This window comes from Nanorana parkeri, unplaced genomic scaffold (genome assembly GCF_000935625.1).
Source record: "Nanorana parkeri isolate BGI_ZX_2015 unplaced genomic scaffold, ASM93562v1 scaffold485, whole genome shotgun sequence".
NCBI lineage: Eukaryota > Metazoa > Chordata > Amphibia > Anura > Dicroglossidae > Nanorana > Nanorana parkeri.
In genome coordinates, this window is record NW_017306753.1 from 788,446 (window position 1) to 809,822 (window position 21,377).

Here is a 21,377-nt window from a genome sequence, read left to right on the forward strand (position 1 = left end):
CACAGCAGGGTCACATGGGCACAGCAAATGTAGCCTGGCCAGAGGTGCCAGTGAGTCTACATGGTGCCGTGACATGCCATATGGTCATAGCCCCATCCTACAACTACTATTATTTCTAACCTGCTGAAATGGGTAACTTCAGCCCACCAACAGCCAACGTTGTGCCATCAGATGCTTCTACTCATTCTCTGGGCTCGTTCACACCAGCCTGCATGTTAAAACGCTGCAAGCTGGTGTCCATTGTTTAGAGGTAGTGAAAGGTGGTGCGCAGGGCTGGATTTCCCACAAGGCCAACAAAGGCCCGGCCTTGGGGCAGCAGGGGGTAGAGAGGCAGCAGGGGTGTGGAATTCCTATCTCCCGATGCAGTTCCGGGAGCCGGGCGGGTAGTTTTATACATTTAGCCCTGCTTTGGGCACGCAGAGCTAAACGTACAGCGGGGAAGCCGCCACCGCGATGTCACCGAGATCACTTGTATGCAGCCTGCAGGTCTGTCATTCTCCATGGGGGGAATGTGGCAAGGAGGGGGCGCGTTAAGGACCCTGGCCTTGAGGCAGCTGAGAGAGTACATCCGGCCCTGGTGGTGCGGTTCGTTTCAGTGTCACAAAATCACACTTTATGATTGAGAACAGAAATGAGCTGGGAACTCAGTCTACACCACACAATATTACTAAAATAAAACTTGTCTACGATTATCTCAGGCGAGTCTTGGATTCTTAGATTTGCAGAGCCCTCAGGTTTATTTACCACTATCTATGTCCCCCATAGGGAGATGGGTTTAGCGTATTTACAACACACACCATACTGCAGCTTTGTCAGGAACCGGATCTGAACACAGGGCTTCTGCTGTAGCTGGTGGTGGTTCTACATGCTGAGCCGCCTTAGAACCTTGAATAGCTCCTTGCCTGATCTCCTGTGTAATCCTCAGCTAAACCTAGTTTCTGCTGAACTCCTTGCTCCTCCCTTGAACTTCCTATTTTAGCCACGCCTCTGCACTGCCTGTTTGCCAGACTATTGTGCTCTTGTCAATATCTTGCTTCCTTGCGCCTCCTGTGATGCAATCCGCTCATACTGCTACCCGTGTTCAGACCTTTGGCTGCTGATTCAACGACTACTCTCATCGTTTTCCACTTCATACCCGATACCTTTGGCTACTGACCTCAAGTTGATCTCTGACTACGCTTCTGCCTGCTCCTATGCTACAATCGTCTGCTTGTGTACCGAACTCGGCCTGTTTGACTAAACTTTGCCTGCTGTTTTAGCTACTGGACTCCGAGCCTGATCCAGATCGTGACAAGTTTATTCTAGTATGGGTGCTCTAATATCAAACATCTGGCATTATTCAGAACATCCATGGAATAGGTCAGCACACCATCATTCATACAAAATATATTTTATTGCATCAGAAGATCATACCACAGTACAATATTTCAGAGCCATGAAGGACTCCTACATTAAATCGGATGGGGAGATTTTCCCTCACTGGTCTGTCCTAATGGCACCAGTCACCAAGACCGACAGTGGGGAGAGATCTTAGTTCCCAGCATAGAAACAGACAGCAATAAAAACCTGAGCATCTAATGTATCCCTAATCTGTCCAAAGCAGTGCAGGATGGAGTCCTACTACAATATCTATATTAGTGAATGACAAAATGCCAGATTGTAATTCTTTCGCTCTGTAGAAGATCTCAGCAAGGTTGCAATAGAAGGATCTTGCTAAAAACTTGTAGGATCTATTAAAAGCCAGATCCAGCCCAGGGGGTCTATTTTTTAGTTTTGAGTAGGTGGGGATGAAGCTCAGTCAGGTTTGTATTGCTGCCTCTTTTGCAGAGGTTCCCCTCACTTCTTGTCCAGGTGACAGGCAGAACAGGAAGTGAGTGAAAATCTCCCCTGCAGGGAAATAGACAGAATGTAAAACATGACAGAAGTTCTAACCCGTTCCCTCTCAAAAACTAAACTGTTGTGGCTGGGTTCGGGCTCTATCGTGGAAATAATCAAGCTGCCCTGATCTCATCCACTGCATGTGGAAACCTCTAAAGAAAAAGATAACCACATGAATCCCACCCCCATCAGAAACAGCCAGTACAGCTGAGAGGAGCAATGCTGCGAAGTGGCCAGCAGGAGGCAGCACTTACCTGCTACTTAAAAGCAGTAAACATTAAATTCACACAGCAAGGCAGATAAGCCAAAAGACATGACATTAATAAGCACATAAAGAAGATGAAGCAGGAATAGAGGTTTACTCACATTGTACCAGCTCTGGCTCTTCTGTGGAGAGAAAGAAAACATGTTAACAGCTCATCTTTTCATTAAAGACACTAACATTATAAGGATTACAGAAAAGAACAAGGATTATGGAAAAACTAGGTCATATAGAAATACACGGCATGAAAATGTTATTACAGACATCACATTGTTAAAGGTAGAGCGATTGCTGGACCGTATCTTCCATTATACCCGGTACTATCATCACATTGGAAGGTCAGCGTTATGCTTTCATTCTGATATATAGAGATCCATTATTACATGTATTCATTAGCTAAATGGAGTGTTTAAATCACCATTAGACCCGTATTAGAATACATTGTAAATGACAGGCTAGTAGCAGAATAAAAAGTGAAGATGTGGTAATGTAAGAGGGGGGGTTGTGTGTGAGTGTGTGTTCAGGTTTTATCACAACTTTGATGGAAATCAGATCGCATTCGATTGGCCACTTGTACAGAAATCAAATGAGTTCCTAAGGATTCTCAAACACGTTGCGTTAGGCCTCATTTACACTGCCATATAATACGCTGCGCATAGATTTTTGAAAAAGAAATGGAACCGAAATGCGTCCGGGCTCTGGATTTCTGCGTATTATACACGCGTGCAGTACATTAAAGTTTCTATTACAAAATGATGCATTCTGGATTGCATACAGTTCATGCACATATGCGCATACATACGCGTCTATATGCGTTTACAAATATGCGTACAATTTTGCTCTTCCGATGCGTGTGAATGAGGCCTTAGGGGAAAATGCCTTTTGACCAATATTGCTCCCCTGCAGGACCAAACACAGCCCCCAATCACCCAGCTGCCGGTGTTCATGTCCCTTAGGGCCTCATTTCCTAAAGCGAGGGGACACAAACCAGCTTCAAAACATCCAATCATGTGCAGGAGAATTTTAAAAAACGAAGCTTCCGCTTCACCTGATCGGATATTTGAACTGATCACACTCCTCGCACTTTAGTCACTCAGGCCCTTTGTATTTAGTAAATAATAGTAAAATAAATTCACCGTCTATAAACAGAAACTTTCTAGAGGAAATTAAAAATAAACAAGGGCACCAAAATCTGGATAGGTGTAAATAAAATAACACTCAGTTATCCAGCATTGTTTCATAATTACAGCTTATGAATATAAGTTTATAAGTGAGGAAAGGTTAAAGCCGAAGGTCAGTTTGTTTTTTGCTGAATGCATTCTGTTGGGGACATTTTCCTTCGCTTCCTATCCTGGAGACACAACAGGAAGATCCCTTCTTTGACAGTTGCCACCAAAACAAGTGACATTAATGGAAGATTTTAGCCTCGCCTCTTGTTCTAAAAATGTGAATTTCCAATTGGTCAATGGTCACCAGTAGAGATGAGCCTGGGCTTGGTGTAAACCCAGTTTGCCTGAGTTTCCCCAAGCCCACTCAAAACTGTGATCGCCACTTCGCCTCCCCACCCCCCCCAGGCCAAATCAGTGGCGGCAGGGACATTTCCCCACCTCTCTGTGACATCTAGCTGCAGGGCAGGGAATGTGCCTCTCTGCAACTGATTGGGTCAGGGGGGTGGTAGTCACAGTTGGGGCTGCAGCCTTTTCTAATTTTCATAATCGATTAGTTGCCTGATTATTTTTTTTCAACTAATCGATTGGTTGTATTAAAACTCTCTCTCACCAATGATGAGAATAGTTGGCAACTATTCTCATAATCAATTATTATTGATTTAGTCGATTAGTTGTTGCAGCCCTAGTTACCGTTTTGAGCAAAATTAGGTGATCTGGGTTTGCACCAAGGCCAGATTCATCCCTAGTCACCAGGACAAATAAAGAGGCTCTAACCCTTCCATAATCCAAAACTAAAAATACGTTTTGGGTTAACATATACTTTAGGAGTCATGTCCAATAGCTCTGAACATCAGATGATCTATTATTTAAACACATGTAATTGTGGCGTTCCAAATGCAAATGAGCAAGAACGTGCTTAATAAGTAGGTTAAGCACACAGCTACGGCTAGCATACCAAGCTTCCAAGTCACCCAATACAAATCAAACTGAAGCAGCAGTACCTCCCACTGGTAGGTCTGGAAATGTACTAGGACTGGTCACTATGGGGTTAATGTTTCAAATGGAGGCTGGATGTTCTGAAATAGAACTCCTTCCATTTACTTAATGCTGACGGTCTGATCAAAAATGGCTGAGCGCGGCTATTTCAGCACACTACGCGTCCACATCATGGGACTCTGGTTCCTGAGGCTGTAATTAGGACGATGCATGGCTGGAACTGCACAATGTCACTGCATCTTACCAACACTTCCTAGGCAAGCCTAGGAATTGACTGGATCTTATACAAAAAGCGCCCCGTATACCGGACAGAAGAGACGATTTATGAACTTATCCTACACCAAAGAACTGAAAACCTTCCTCTTCATTCATCTGGACTAGTTCTAATATAAACACTACATACAGACTTAGGGTTATAATATGATAAATACATACAGCACTTGTGAGCGCGCACAGCTATTGTGTCAATTTACTAATCAGATGTACTAAACAAACAGCAGTTTGGAAAAAGTTCAAGTGGTAAACCCCCAAACCTGGGGGTCTCAGCTGCCATTGTGATGTGTGAGGTCCTTTGTGTGTCCCTGTGCTTATAAGGAGGTTGGGCTGCCTCCTGGCAAACCTGCACCCATTTTTTTCTTTTGCTACATGTGCTCCCAGATGGAGACTCTGATAGGTTAGAGTTAGGACCGCACTATACAGAGGAGCCTTGACAAGGCTGTGCGGCTTTCACATATTCTGCAGAAGACGTGTATCTAAACATCTGTTTTAACCTTAGCGGTTACACAGGTTCTTTTTGCATGCTGGCTGATGTGTGTGCTGGGAAACCTTTTGCTGTTATATCGCACGCTCAGCCTCACCACAGAGATTTTCCATCCTGCAGGACAACAATCTGGGTGATGAAGTGATCGTCTCTGTGGCGGCAAACTCCACAGTGAACCCTTTGCATACACAAACAGCCACCACATTTTAACAGAAACATGTGCATCTGCTGTGGCAATTCTGTCAAGAAATGTCAGACACTCGCTGCTACGCCAGACAGGAAGGTAACAGAGTTTAAAATATGGCAGCTCTCACAGAAGGGGAGGATTCTTAAATTTTTGGTTAGAGCATTGAGAGATTCTGCTTCGGGATATTCAAATATCTTTTTAAATGAAAGAATAGGAAAAAAAAAAGTGCAAAAAAAATATTTACAGAAATATTACACAACTGACAATAGCAACAGTGAAATAAATGGGATTAAAAATGAAGGTACTTAGAATCTGACTTACTTTGACGTGAATTGTACTGTGCACCAGAACCACAGACCAAGCCAACTTTGCCAACAGACACTGGCCCTCAAAAAGGACTCTTAGCATTCTGGCACAATTTCAATGGTAATACAAGAACTCCAGTTGCCAATTGAAGCATCTGCAGCATTTTTGTTGACCCTCCAGAGGGTGTTTACACAACCAAAAGGGTCTGAAGGGTATATGGAGGGGCATTGAAGTGTTTTATTCAGTAGACGCTTCCTCAAGGCCAGATGTAATAAATGTTTCAATACTTCTTGATGACCAAGTTTTACAGTCCAATAACCAACATGCTATTGCATAGAATAAAAACAAGAGTTGATAGAGACCAAACATTATGAGCCAGACACATCCACCTCCTAGGAGATGTACTGTGGCCAATCTGCCCCGTGGACAGAGTGCACAGTCATACTTGGTACCCACTTGACACAAAGGTTGAACTTGATGGACCTGTGTATTTATTCAACCTGAAATACTATGTAACTATCTTCTCATGCATTGAGCCAGACTCCTGTTATGAATGCAGCGTTATCATATCAGGATTTATGGAATATAAATAGATTTTGGTTCTGGCAGTTTAAAAAAAACAAAACACTAGACCAAGATGTATATTGCTTTCAACCAGTCCTGGAATGTTCTAATAACTATTTTACAAAAGGAATTCATCAAAAGTCCTGGCTTTCCGGGCTCTGGTTTAATCGTGGTTACCACAGCCATTTATGACAGGGCTTTATTAAAATCTTTTGGAGGCTTTGCAAAACTTGGCCAACTACTGTTTATGAATTCCAACCTGATCTGCTTAATATAAGCTTTTCTGTGTTGAGGGTGTATTTTAAATGATAGAGACAGAATATCAAAACTCCAGAAAGAAATACGATACAAATGTTATATATTAAGTTGCAGTTCGGTGAGTAAAATAAGTATTTGATCCCCAAGCAAAACATGACTTAGTGCTTGGTGGAGAAACCCTTGTTGGCAAGCACAGAGACCTTTCATTTCTTTTTAAGCGGGCAAACTTACAAAATCTGCAGGGGAACGAATCATTATTTTCCTCACTGTATATACTGCAGTTTAATACATTTTTAAAATTAAATTACGAAGGCCTATTCACACCTACACAAGTGTATTACCACACATAGGTGTAAGCGGGCCCCTCAAAAGAATATGAACACCAATAACAGTTTTACATTTTTACAATTGTACTCTTCGGTATGTTATCTGATCTCCTTTAATCTTAGCTGGCAGAAAAGACTGACCTGAAATGATCTGCCCTGCTGCACCCTTCCAGCGTCTGACTGCAGGCTCTGCCCATAATATTTTGTCATAATATATGTAGCTTTTATTAATGCATGAACCGGCATAATCCATCGGCACAAAGACATCAAATTATACTGTTCACAGCAGGACAACAATAATGATGTATAGAATAGAAGAGATGTGGTGCTGATTATATGAGTCCCGTGCCGTGCAGCTTGGGGACAATTGACAGTTTGTGTGAAAACTTTGCTGCCATGGGGCTCAATTAAGAGATGATATACGAGTTGTTACCATTGTTAAATAATATTACACCTGTAACGGCTGTCATGCAGTTCTATGGAAGTGAGAGTATTAATCAGCTCACTGATAGAATTGTGTAACATTTAACCTGTGATTGAATAACATGTTCTATAAATATCAAAGCACCACCTGGCTGATGAATGGGCTTGTGAAAGACGACTTGCCGACGCGGCATTCCTATTGATGAGTGAAACATGAACTCATTGTGAAACATTACTGACATACAGAGCAAGACCCGCCGTGCGTTGTCCCCTTGACCGGTGCACGGCTATAGGCGAGGGGTCAGGCAATGCTGGGTCACTACTAGGAATGGAATCATTTCCATTATACCCAAAAGAGTTACACAATCTGGCAGAGAGCCATTATCTACATCCAGTATGGAGTGCCAGGTATTGGGTCATAGTGGCAGCTACAATGTATCTGCGGCTCGGGGGCAAGTACGGACAGTTATACAAGTTTGGGGATTTTTTTTGTCATGAAGCGGAAACTTCCAGATGAAAAGGATAGTCTTTGCATTAGAAATCCATCGATTGATGCTGGTGGGATGAGTCCTGTAAGGACTTTTCCTATTGTTTGGTGATCTGAACTCAAGTGCACAAATGGTTTAACTTTGTGGAAGCACTCTGCCCACTGATCACTATGGGGTTTGTCTCCGGGCACAAGCTGTATAAACCCTTGCAGTGGGGCTACCTCCACACTGCAAGGGTAACTGCTCGAGTTCATGTTTCACATCTAAGTTAAAAAAAAAGTTGTACTCACCTGATCCTCAGAGCCAGCTTGCTCTTAGACTGGTCCCTTCTGCCTCGCTCCGCCTCCGCTGCAGTGGTCTAAGGTTCCTGAGTCATCACGCTCTATACACTGTATAGGACCTGAGGACGCCAAAGAAAATACCATCGCTGGAGGGAGTAGTGTGACAGTCGGCCAGCTCAGAGGATAAAGCATAACTTTTTTTTTTAACCTAGACAAAAACTGGCAGTTAACCCTTGCAGTGGAGGGGGGGGGGGTAGCCTCACTGCAAGGGTTAATAAAAATTTGTGCACAGAGTTTTGCTTTAAGACTTTGCTGCCTGATACCCAGCCAAGCCTATATGCCCTTGGTTCTCAACTGGTGGGTCGTGGGTCGCCCTATGCCTTCCACTGTTCTAGGTGAGAGGCTCCTCTGCCTCCCCCTAGCGCAGCATTGTCAGTTCTTGCTCCAAGCAGCCATTCAAAATATGTTGCCCGGTGCCAAGTGCCAGCTTGAGGTGGGGTGGACTGGAGGTATAGCCGCGACGGAGCTCCATCCATACCTGCATTGCATACAGCCCCCTGGCGTGTCCTGTAGAAGTGCCTGACCTGGAGTGATGTCACATTCTGGCTCCTGGCACCTCTACAGGGTGTACAAGGCAGCTGTACAAGCACGCGCACCAGAAACACGCGTTACCCCTAAAGCAGTGCATTCCATTGCAGTGCAAATTGGGTTGTGACTTAATGACCGAGGATAAATGTGGGTCCTGAGGTTACACAAGATGAGAACCACTGCTATATGCCAACTACATAATGTAGCAAGTTGCGAGAATTGTCTGTCTTGCAGATTATCTGTCTGTTCTTTAAACCCACCCAAAAAATGGCAGACCTGGGGATGATACACAGGGCTAGAAGTAAACAACATGTGAAGCAGCCATACATGTAGCACAATCTGTCTCAAATATCTACAAAGATATCTGGGATGTAACACGGTCATGAGGCAACACACTTATGGTTTGAGTAACACTAAACCCGGACGTTAAAGCTTAAAAATAAATTCAGGTACTTTAACTATCAACAGAAATGTATCTTATTTGTGTATCACTCGGCTGTAGATCCTCCAATCATCTCTGAATTGGTGCTGACACTGTCCTTCCTTCTGGAGGGGGGCTACTTTTGTTCCCCATGGTCCCTGTGTGTGTTGTAATGTAGTCACCGCTCCAAGCTCGCTCCCGGGATGGACTACAATCTCATGTTTAGTATACTAATTTGTACTGAGATTGTAGTCCATCACAGGAGCGAACTTGGAGCGGTGACTACTTTACAACACACACAGGGACCATGGGGAACAAAAGTAGCCCCCCTCCAGAAGGAAGGACAGTGTCAGCACCAAGTCAGAGATGATTGGAGGATCTACAGCCGAGTGATACACAAATAAGATACATTGTTGTTCATAGTTAAGATGCTTGATTGTATTTTTAAGATTTAACTCCTGAGTTTAGTGTCACTTTAATACAGCCACTACAATCAATAAGGGGGGGGCACCCATAGGACAAATCAAAGAGTACCCTCTTTGGAGAAAAGCTATTTCTGCATACATATGCCTTGCCTTCTCTACAATAGTTAAATACATATTCGTTACAGGTGAACTTCCTATATATTCACATTGTGTTCATGAAATAAATGACGGTGGTTAGGGATGAAAGTACAGGAGAATGATTTGGCTGACATTATAATACACATTCAGAGGAATACAGAGTCATTACATTTTTACAGTACTGCGGCCTTACTGAACTCCAACGCCTCTCACCAGATCTGATGTTGGAAACACCTCTGCAGTACTGCCATCTAGTGGCTGAATTTCATTATATCATATTAAGGGGAAAAAACACTATTCACACCTTTGGTTTATATTATCTTAAATGATTAAGCTGTCAACAATTCATAAATGCAAATACAAAAAGAAAATCAGCCTTTAAAATTTGTGCTTTATGAAGCTAGAAAAAAAAACACATGAAAATATAAAAATCGAAGGATTTGTTCACAATTGCAAGTCAGTCAGTGAAAATCACAATTTATAAAAGACCTCATTTCATTTATTTTGGATTGATATCAGTTTCCAAACACGAGAAGACTGAGAATGATAGAAGTCGGACTGTAGAGGAAACCTCACATTTTTGGGGGGTTCTCCAAGTCATTTCTACAAGCACAATGGCTGCTAGAGGAGCCGATCACAGGAAATCAATACTTATTGCCTATGAACCTCATCGCCATCTAGTGGCCATAATGCAGTGTTTTCCTGATTCACTCTAATGTTATGAATGAATTACATTCGACCTGGAAATAAAATATACAAATGTTGTTGATTTTTGTCCCATTCGCACAGACAGTTTCATGGGATGAAGAGCTCTGTAAAGTGTTTATGAATACACCCCACAATCTCAGGCTTTCAGCTATGCGCCCCAACTATAAACCAACTGCAACCATCCCCAATATTCATAGATAACCACATTCCCCATACAATCATCGAAAAGCCACTAATCTCATGGGTGACTATAGCACAAAATGGCGACTAAACGTCTGCTCGCGCAGTTAAGTCTCCTCCTGAAACCAGCTGTATGGAGAACAAGATGGCAGCAGAACAATGATCATATAATTTCCATGATTTCCTCTCATCGGAGTATGTTCGGTGTTCCATTGACAGGCACCGTGCAGTCCTGATTGGCCTCTCATATTCCCATAGCTCCCAACTGTCCTTCATTTAGAGGGACCATTTTTCTTTTGGAATACAATCCCTCTGTCCCTCTTCCCTTCTCTGTTGTCCCTCATTTCGGTCTAATGTAACGATCTCTATAAACATACTATTCAACTACCTAAAGTGTTATACTTCACTGAAGCTGGTCATACCCTGCAAGAATGAAGGACACATAACTGATTCCACCATCAATGCTTACGAGCATTGATCGAGGAATCCCCTGCTGTGTTCATTGCATTCTGACGGCAAGCACTGTGAGAATAACACTGATTGTCTGCTCGTTCAAAGATTCTCCAACCAGCTCCTTCAATCAGCCGATTCATGGGATGCCGACAGCGGCACCCACTGTGCGAATTTCGTCAGGTTCATCAAAAAAACGGCTGAAATCCATATAGTGAATGGCCAAGCCTAGGAATTTCATCCAACATGTTCATTATTCCGTTTCTTGTTTTAGGAAAATAAGCACTCGTGGATTTCAGCTATTATTTTCTGCATATTAATTCTTTGGGGACGGGGGAGGGGGGGGGTTGTCCCTCTTTCTCATCTCAGTGTGTACTAGTTGTGGATTTCATGAAGCTGATATACAGGCAGATTCACCAGCAAGTGTTACATGTAAAAAAATAATTGGATTCATTTTTAAATATTTGTTTTTTTTTAAAATTCAGATTTAAGTGTTTCCACTGTAAACCTTGCTGGCAGTCCTTGTATAGCCGGCGTCTACAGTACTGCTCCGATCCACAAAATGCCTAGGGTCAGCAGTAAAGAAGGGATAAAAGGCTTTTCGGCATTCAATGTCTGCGTGTCAGCATAATTGTATGGCGTGAGTCTCTGGTGACATGGTGATAATGACAGCTTACAGGGCTGCCGTGTGCCATACAGCTTCTTACATAACAGAGAGGTAACAGCCTAGAACACTGATCATCAGCTTTGACATAAAGGGAAAGGAGAGCAGCCAGCAAGCTGCAAAAATTTTGCCAATACCTTGCAAACACAATGCTGTTCTCAAGAGAAAGGTTCCTGTATGAATATAGAGGTGGCGACACTAAAATGCTATGTCCGGGGACACAGGCTACAGCAAAATGGCCTCCTTGGTCATGTACTGGCAGCTGGTCTTCAGCATGCATTCCAACTGTATATAATCCTAAATTATCATATGAAAAGTATGACGTAACTAACAATAGATACTTCTGTAAGAGTCAAACGTTACACTGTTACCTTCAAGCTATGTTCACACTATGGCGATCCGTGATCGCGTGGCCATCCTGCACGAAACCGCACGGATGGCCACGCGGTCACTGAATCACCCACCACCGCTGATTGCGCTGGCGGTGCCATTATTTTCTAATGGCACCCCAGTCGCGCCGGGCAGATTGCGCGGTTTCCTGCCGCAATACCGCCGGTGCAATCGCGCACGATCGCAGTTCTAAAAACTGTGTGGTGCGTGTCACAAAAAGAGGTACATGCACCTTTTTATAGCGACTTCCGCACGGATGTAACCCCATTTAAATCAATGGGGCCGTGCGGCAATCGCTGTGTACTATCGTGTATGATCATGCGGTCCTGGAATTGCCGATATCTGAACCTAGCCTCCATGTATCAGAAAAGATTTTTTTTTTTAAAGTGCCACAGAAGGCCAAACCTTTTTTTTAGTTGTGGGTAGAGTAGAGAGGGATTAGAACCCCTGTCAGGTTTTCATTTCAGTCTGTTTCATTTCATAGATTCACCCGCTCTATGTGTTCTGGTGACCATTATCATTGAAAGTGAAAGAAAATCCCAAATTTTGGGTTGTCACCAGAACAGGAATAGATGGGAAATTTTCCAATGGGGACAATAGTTCCGAGGACCCTGCTGACCACCAGACATTTCCCTCACTTTGGAGGGATGTCCTCTCACTTCCTTTTGTGGCTATCAGACAGGAAGTGAAGGGCAATCTCCCCAATGGGACACAGATGGAACTGTACTCTATCCAAAACTAGAACAAAAAAATATTGGCTTCAGTTTTTTAAGAAAACAATGGCCACGGGAACTGTTGCGATGATGGTTACGTTTATAATGGGGAATCACCCAAAATAGATGCTTCAGTAGAAGCAAAGAGAGGAAGTTACCAAAATAAATCTTATGTGTGGAAAGATCGCATGTTATCATCTGCAAGCTTTTCCATTTGCTAGCTGTGCAGACGAGAGGTTTGTACTCTTCTGAGCGGACTAATTAAAAGGAGTCTTGGCTTGTAATTCACTTACATGAAATAATTGGATTCAGTCTGCAGCGTAGCTAGAAGAAATGAATGAAGGAATGTACGTTGTGTGTAGAGTGTGGATTGTCGTATCCAGAAGACTGTGTAGGAGGTTTATGTGTTTATATGGATTGTACGCAGAGCAGGCAGGAGGCAGAAGTGCAGTTCACTTTGCTTTCATACAAGCAGACACGGCTCATTTCCAGGCTGCTCCCTACAGTCACTTAGACAATGATATCCCATCTAATATCATCTGATCTCATCTGTTACGTCCGGCCCATAGGCACAGTAATGTTCCACTATCCAGTGTGGGTCTCCTGTATATAAGAAATGGAAGAAGATAAAGTGCCTTTTGACCACAGCGACCATTCGGATTTCAGCTTTTATTTTTCTAAAGCAAGTTAGAACATACATGAAAAAATAAATGCAGAGTCGGCTACAGACAATACTGACCGGTCCCGGGTTTTTTTTCTCTTATTCCCCTTCTAAGAGCACTTTGCTTTGTTTTTTGGAAATTATTCTGTTTGGTACATTATGGCCAGTCAGTGTTTGTAGCCGACCCCAAAATATTCTATATTTTCATTAGGACAGATGGTGCTCTCATTTGCTATGTGTATGAATATATTTTTATTAGGCGGCCGATATATCGGCCACTGAATACATCGGTGCATCTATTCTTTCTCTCCTCCCCGCTGGGCGCTGCTCTGTGTTCCAGCGGGGAGGAGAGAAAGTGACAGCCGGCCGAGCGCTAGGGGAGGAGAGCGTCTCTCCTCACACACCGCTCAGCCCCCTATCACAGTCCCGCAGAGCGGTGTGTGGGCGGAGACAGCCCGCGCTGTCACAGGAGGCTGAGCTCTCCTCCCAGCAACGTTCGCTCAGCCTCCTGTGACAGCGATTCAGAGAGGAGAGTGAGAGCAAACACTCAGTGATCAGTGATCGCTGAGTGTTTGCATATAATAGAGGACATAGTATGTTTATTATATCCTCAATTATGAATGAATGGGAAGTGATCTACATCACCTCCTGTCCATTCATGATTGTGGTTATAGTAAACACACAATGTCCTCATGTTATGAATGAACAGGAACACTCAGTATAGAGGATATCTGTTCATTGATAACTGGGGCTGCAGAAAAATAGATTGAGGACTCTGTTTCCTCAATCTCTTTTTCCCAGAAGCCCTTAAAAGTAAAGTAAAAAATATAAATATTTAATAAAAAATGAATGAATACAAAAATTAAAAAGTTTATAAAAAAATAAAAAATATTTTCGTTTCGGTCTGACATTTTTTTTAATTTCGGTTTTGAAATTTCCATTTTGGTGCACCTCTAATTTTTATGTCTTAGGGCTTATTGGGAAAAAAATACAGTAATACCTTGGTTTAAGAGCATAATTAGTTCCGGAAGCATGCTTGTAATCCAAAGCGCTTGTATATCAAAGCGAATTTCCCCATAGGAAATAATGGAAATTCAGATGATTCGTTCCACAACCCAAAAATATTCATATAAAAATGATTACAATACTGTACTGTAGTATAATACTGTATAAAATGTAAAGAAAAATAAACCAATTACCGGTACCTTCGTGGCTGGTGTGAGGGGGACAAGAGAGAGGGGGATTATTGTGCAGGACGACTTTCACAATCACTAACGGAATCACTGCTATCTCTTGACTCAATGGAATCTTTTTCATTTTGTGAAACCTTAACAAGGAATCTATCCAATGTGACATTGCATTGTCGTTAAACAGACTCATCGCTCGCACTGCTACAGCTTTATTCGGGTGGCGCTTTTCTACAAGATTTTGCTCTTATTGCAAGACATTGCTTGTATATCAAGGCAACATTTTTCAGAAATGTTTGCTTGTCTTGCAAAACGCTCTCAAACCAAGTTACTTGTAAACCAAGGTATTACTGTATGGTGTAAAAGTAGCAAAAAAAAAATTATTTCGATTTTTCACAATGAAACATTTACATAATTTGCAAACCCCAAATAGGTCACCCCAAAAAAATAACCATCCAGGCCTGCCAATTCAAATATTACATAAGGATGACTTGCATGTAATGTAGCAGAGGGGTACAGCTCAAAGTGAACATTTTACTTTCGCAGATCTGTATTCCCCTTTCGACGCTACACAGGGAAAAAAAGTGGTTTCTGTAAACGGTCAGCATAACATTAGGATAAGATCAGGGCGGGTTGTCGGGGGCACAAGGCTTGTGATCTTTAAAATCCAAATGACATTGCGTTCATTTCTGTGAGCATTTCACTCATCGAGTAAATGAAAATGTCATCCAGAACAATGTTGGGGCCTTGGGAGTAATATGGGGAGAGTTTTTAAAGATATATATATATGTATTTTTCTTGAAGAGGTTTCACAGGCAGGGTAGGTTGGGCATGTTAACACCTCCTAGCTCCAATTATGCAAATGCCATGAACACCTGGTTGCAAATAACAGATTATGTGGATTGGAGCGACATTCACCAAATTTATTCCCAGATAATGTTTTGTACAAGTCATTCTGAATTGAGAAAGCTGGTTGGATGACCAGTGAAACGTCTTCAAGAAAAATACAGCAAGTCCAGTTGCCTTGACTTATTTTTTACAGATATTTTTTAACTATGTTTATGTTTCTGTAATAAACATAAGGAAAAATAATCTTTATGTTAGTCTGCATCTGGTCAGTGGAGAGCAACGGATTGCCTCCAATAATGATCTACTGCTGGCTGGAATCAAGCCAGCAATAGATCATTATAGCAGTGATCTATTGCTGCAGGGAGATGCTGGACAGAGCTGCAACAGCTCTGCTTAAGCCTCCATACTAAGAGGAAGTGCCCTGATGTTTCATCACTTCCAATGTAAACACAATGCAGAAGGACTTGTCCTGAAATACTTTTGTGAATCGGGTAGGTCTGACCTGCAGAGCTAGTTGTAGTTGTTATAGGTTGATGGGAGGTGCACTACTTAGGGGTATACAAGAATTGCCTATGTGAGGCTTTATCTTACTTACAAATAGCTACATAGTTGAAGTTAGGGTGAGAAAAGACAAGTCCATCAAGTTCAACCAAAAGACAAGCAATGACATGAATTCAAAATACACTGACAGCACAAGCGAGATACCTTGTTTGGTCCAATTGATAGTTGATGTTAAACACATTGGGGTCTATTTATAAACAATTTGCAAGAGCCATTCAACCTGGGAATCTGTGTGAATGTTCATTCTGTGCGAGGCAAAAATTAACGCTGTTTGTATATTTTCTTTACCAGTCAAATGAAATGTAATACTGCATTATGGTCCCTAGATGGAGCAGAAGAGCTTAACAAATAAGTATTTATATAAGTGCTATGCTTTCCTATTTAAGTATTGTATTTCCTACTCTCCCCAGCGCCGTAATGTGGTATTATATTACATTCGGCCTGAAAAGAAAACAGACTAACAACATTCATTTTTGCCTCTATTCACACAGAACGAACGCTCACAGAGATTCGCTAGGGCAAATGGCTCTGCAAATTATTTACAAAATAGACCCTATAATCATATTTACTGAGAGTGAGAATTATGCTGAAACAGAACTAGTATTGCAGCTAAATTTGATTGAAAATGAACACAAATAAAAAGAAGAGAACTCCAATCCACACCAGAGCAGATGAATGTATACTTGCTATGACCTCAGGACCCATTTAATGCATAATAAATGAACAAATCATTCCATTGTATTTCTACTAGGGATGCACAGATACTTTTCGAGTACCAGTGCCGATACTTGGCATTTTCATGAGAACTACCAGGGGTGCAGCGGTTGAAGCTGGGACCTGGCTCTGGCGCTCCACCACTGTTCTGAAATCATTAGTCTGTATTGTTTTAGAAAAACTGTCACATGACAACAAAAATGTATCAGTACTTGTATCTGTGAGGACCTGGGCAAGTATCAGTACTTGTACTCGCAAAACTGGTATCGGTGCATCCCTTTATATGTTTATAAAAACAAAATTATACATTACAACGGAGATGTACAAATCCCAGGAGCTCCGTGTGCTCCTTACAAATCACAGCGGCCTCCTAACTTTTGAGTTTTTCTCTAGTCTAGTCTTGGAGCTGGAAAAGTATCTGTACTTCTACCGAGTTCATTACTTGGTATCAGTGCATCCCTAATTTCTACTACATAAAAGGTAATGATAACATGCCCATAGCAACCAATCAGTTTCAGTTTAGAACAACATTATCAATGAAGAAGTTTGTGGCTGGTTGCCATGGGTTCCTGCATTCTATTAGTAGCTGGATCCATTCATCATCAGACACAGTAAGGGAACTGTAACAAACAGTAAATAAAATGAAGCTTTCCAACTATGCTGGGGACATAAAAGAGGGCGAGATGGGACGGGACAAACTAGTAGGAACGGCTATCTAGCTGTGATCTCTACTCAGCCAGGGCTGGATGGGAAGGGAAGAGGACAGGGCACAGCGGTTCAGAGGAGAACAAAGAGAGAACATCTTACTTTGATCAGGTTAAGTCTGTCATACTGAAACAAAAACACAGAGAAAATTAGAGCGAACACTTTCCAGAACACGGAGTATTATTACACACAGAGAAACACTGGAACAGAGCTGGCTGGGGGTGAAATGTCACGTCTTGTCCCCTCCTGTGAGCACAGTGCGGTATGACAGAAATTCCGTGCACTGCAGGTCACCACATACTGTGATGGCCTTTTGCATTTGTCATTTTGAAAATACCATGTGGGTACCAGAAACAGAGAGGAAGATGTTACATAACCCACATCCCATACTCTTCTATGAGAACAGCAGACCCCAGTAACCTCAAACGGCTGCTGGCTTTTTCTAATGTTCCATATTTGCACATTTTCCCTGCTGGTCCTCAAATTTAATCGGTTCTTCTCTAAGGCTGGGTTCACATCTAGGCGTATTGAATATGCCCGTCTGTCGCGCGTTTTTTTTACCGCGATTTGCGGTTAAAAAACTGCGCGACAAACACGCGTTTCCGAGGGCTAACTTGGCTGTATCCCAATGGAAACGCCCAACAAAAACGGCCCAAAGAAGTACATGTACTTGTTTGGGCGTAGGCCGTTTTGTAGGGCGTTCAGACGGGCGGAAATACGGAAAGGTGTGAACCATACCCATAGAAAACAATGGGATTTTCATGTTTGTACGTTTTGTAGAGCGTTCATAGAGCGTTGAACCCGCGACAAAACGTAAAGGTGTGAACAGGGCCTAAATGCTCCGCACTATGATCGCTGTTGCATACGGTACTAGAGGGGTGTTTAGTTGCTCAGCCACTGCGAGTGCTGAGTTAGCAAACTGCCACTGAACGCTGTGCTGCAAGTCAGTGTGGATGCAGAGTGCTGAGTGTGATGGAGAAAGTGGGGACAGAGCGCCGGCAGCCATTTTAACTGTGGGCACACCTGGGTGCAGTGAAGAAAGGTGCCTGAACCCCGATGGAGGACATACATGTAGCGTGGAAACCTACAATTTAATGTTTTGGTGGACGACCGGAACAAATATTAGTTGGAAAATTGTATTTATTAGTCAAAAATATCAGCCTCCGCAATTTTGCTTGGCACTGTGCAGCCGAAGTGTTCAGAACTGAGGTGTTGCAGAACAGCTACCCAGCGCTTGGCTAAGGAACTGAAGGCGTCTCAGGTCTGAATAAGCCCCATGTGAAAGAATGGAGTACTTTATAGATTAGAATCATATGCTTTGCCCTTTGACCCTTTTCCCCCTATCTGGGCACAAAGGTTGGATTTTAGGCTGTATATATTCTTGAGCATGTCTATCTTATCTACTCATACGCTGAAGAAATTTGCAGACGTGAATTTCATTCAAGACAAAAAATAAATGGTGTATTATTAAATTAGCTCTGTGATCTGTAAGATCAGAGAAACTAGAGAAACTAAAGAAGAGCATTGACCTTTAATTCCATACATACAATTCCACACATATTAATGCACGTTTGTGATCAATAAAACATCATTAAATGCATTTTTCAAATGCCAGCAGTAAGTACTTAAATCTGGCCTGATATCAACCTCTTGCAGACAGCCAGGGGAGGGTTGAGTGTACAGGAAGGGGAGGGTTGAGTGTACAGGAAGGGGAGGGTTGAGTGCATGGGAAGGGGTGGGTTGAATGTACAAGAAGGGCAGGGTTGAGTGTACAGGGAGAGTAAGTGTGCAGGAAGGGGAGTGTGAATGTGCAGGAAGGGGAGAGTAAGTGTGTACATTTATTATAGCCACAATTCATGAAGTCCACTAAATCATCCTCAATTCATGTACTCGTCTACATAGCACTGCCACCTCTTCCTCTACACTGAGCCACTTATACCAGCCCTCATCCCACGGAAGAGCTGACGATCTAATGTCCCCATCACATTCACACACATGTAGAGGCTGCGTTATAAATCTTCCGCCCTGCCGAAATATACTGAAAACCTCACAGGGCCCTGAGAAAAATATACACACCATGCAAAGCGTCTTCTTGGCAGAAACTGAACCCAAGTCAAGCTAGGACTTCTAATACGGCAGACACCATGAAAGCGGACTAGTGTCTTCAGATAATAATTCCGACAATCTTCCAAAACTGCACAAAATAAATATTGTCAGCAGTGGGAGTCTTGACACCGGTGACTGTTTAAAAACTGCAGTTTGCGATGACCTTGGACATCCACACATGGTTCTGCCACTTGAGAGGTGACACAAAGTGACAAGTGTTTAGTTCCAGGATAGGATGTCGAGTTTTGGCACCGCAGTCCCATCTCCTGCACACACACAAAGCACAGGAACTGCTAAGTGTTTCTTGGCTGCGATTTCATTTAAGTGGTGATGAACGTCTCTCAAAATGCAGCTCAGTGACTTGTAGCTGCAGATATAAAGCTGCGTATAGGAGGCCAAATCTTCATGGCAGAATATGTCGTAAGGCAGCCAGCCGCTTCCAATGCATAGACCAAGGCATGTAGGTTGCAGCATACATACTACTTCTATATTTCAACAGCCAATCACTAGGGGCCTGTCCCAGATACCAGCTGATCGGCTCTACAACACGCTCTGCATATTTTGTGAACAAGATCTAAAAATAGCCAAAATAAACGCCCCAACGCATCCAATATTTTATTCCATGTTTATGCAGTAAAGTATTATATCAATATTTATTAGTCCAATACTTTACTGCATTCATATAGAATACAATATTGGATGTGTGCCCATGCTATTTGTACCAAAACAATGACCCTATTTTACACATTATCAGAAGCCTAGAGGTAATCCCTTCCTCATTTGTGTGGAGGGCCCCTTCTGAATTCAGAGCTCCCTTTCCCTGGAGGGGTGTTATGCACTTCAAGCAATAACGGGGTCGCTCCGTTGCTCTCAGGTACTCATTTATGGTTTTTCTTTGTGTTGTGTTTTTAATATGTTTAATCACATTCTTAGTGTATTTATGGACAAGTTGTTTTTGAGAAATCTTTAATAAAAATTATTTCTGCAAAAAAAAAAATATTGGATGTGGTTTGGGGCTTTTATTATGGCGATTTTTAGATCTTGTTCACTTACACATAGCTTAATGCAGAAAAACAAAAACATAAGCGCACGACTGATACTTGGTCACTGGATAAATCACAGGCTGTAAATTATGGTGTGCAGGCTCTCACTGACAGGGAGAGGACCCTGCAAATTCGACATATAAACAGAAAAAAACAAGAGAGAGAGCGCTACTACCTAGAGAAAACTTGTAATTATCTACAACACTCAGCGATCACTGAGTGTTTGTACCCGCTCTCCATCCTGACACGCTGTCACAGGAGGCTGAGTGAGCGGTGTAGGGAGGAGAGCCCAGCCTCCTGTGACAGCGCTGGCTGTCTCTGCCCATACCGCTCTGACGATCTGTGACAGGAGGCGGAGCGGTGTGGGAGGAGATGCCGGCCGCTCACAGCGCTCTCCTACCGCAGCGCTCAGCCGCCTGTGACAGTTTCTCACTTCCATGCTGGGACACAGAGCAGCGCCCAGCGGGGAGGAGAGAAAGCAGGGATGCACCAATATATCGGCCAGAAAATGGCACTTTCGGCAATATGCCAAAAGTGCCACTTTTGGCCGATATGTTTCGGTGGCCGATATATTAGTGCATCCCTAGGTAATATACTTGGTATAACATTAACAGGGTCAGTTAAAGAAGAACCCAGGATTCAGAAGAGAATGCAATATATACATATATACAGGGCTCAAAATTTCCACTCGCCCGCTCGCATTTGGCGAGTGGAAATAAAGAGAGGGCGAGTGGAAATTCAGTCATGCACGCGGTCACGGATCGCGTACCTGACTATGAGAGCAGCCGCTCCTTGCTATCCTGTCCTGGCTCCGTTACTTTCTATCGATCACCGGAGCTCTGACAGTTCTGAGCCCCGTTCGCAAGGATGGATTAGTAAGGTCTGCAGACCTTACTGCAGACAACGGAGCTCAGAACTGCAGAGCTCCGGCCGAAAAGTAACGGAGCCAGGACAGGACAGCAAGGAGCGGCTGCTC

General features: G+C 42.9%; 1 protein-coding gene across 4 annotated transcripts in view; it reads right to left on the reverse strand.

The window, feature by feature from the left end:
• The window catches only part of GRAMD1B (GRAM domain containing 1B), a 115,986-nt gene that overhangs the window by 37,714 nt on the left and 56,895 nt on the right, over positions 1-21,377 (reverse strand). For all 4 annotated transcript variants that reach the window (XM_018560898.1, XM_018560896.1, XM_018560897.1 and 1 more), the window contains exon 3: positions 2,245-2,265. In XM_018560898.1, the coding sequence (XP_018416400.1) occupies positions 2,245-2,265 (21 nt within the window). The remainder of the gene's footprint in view (positions 1-2,244; positions 2,266-21,377) is intronic.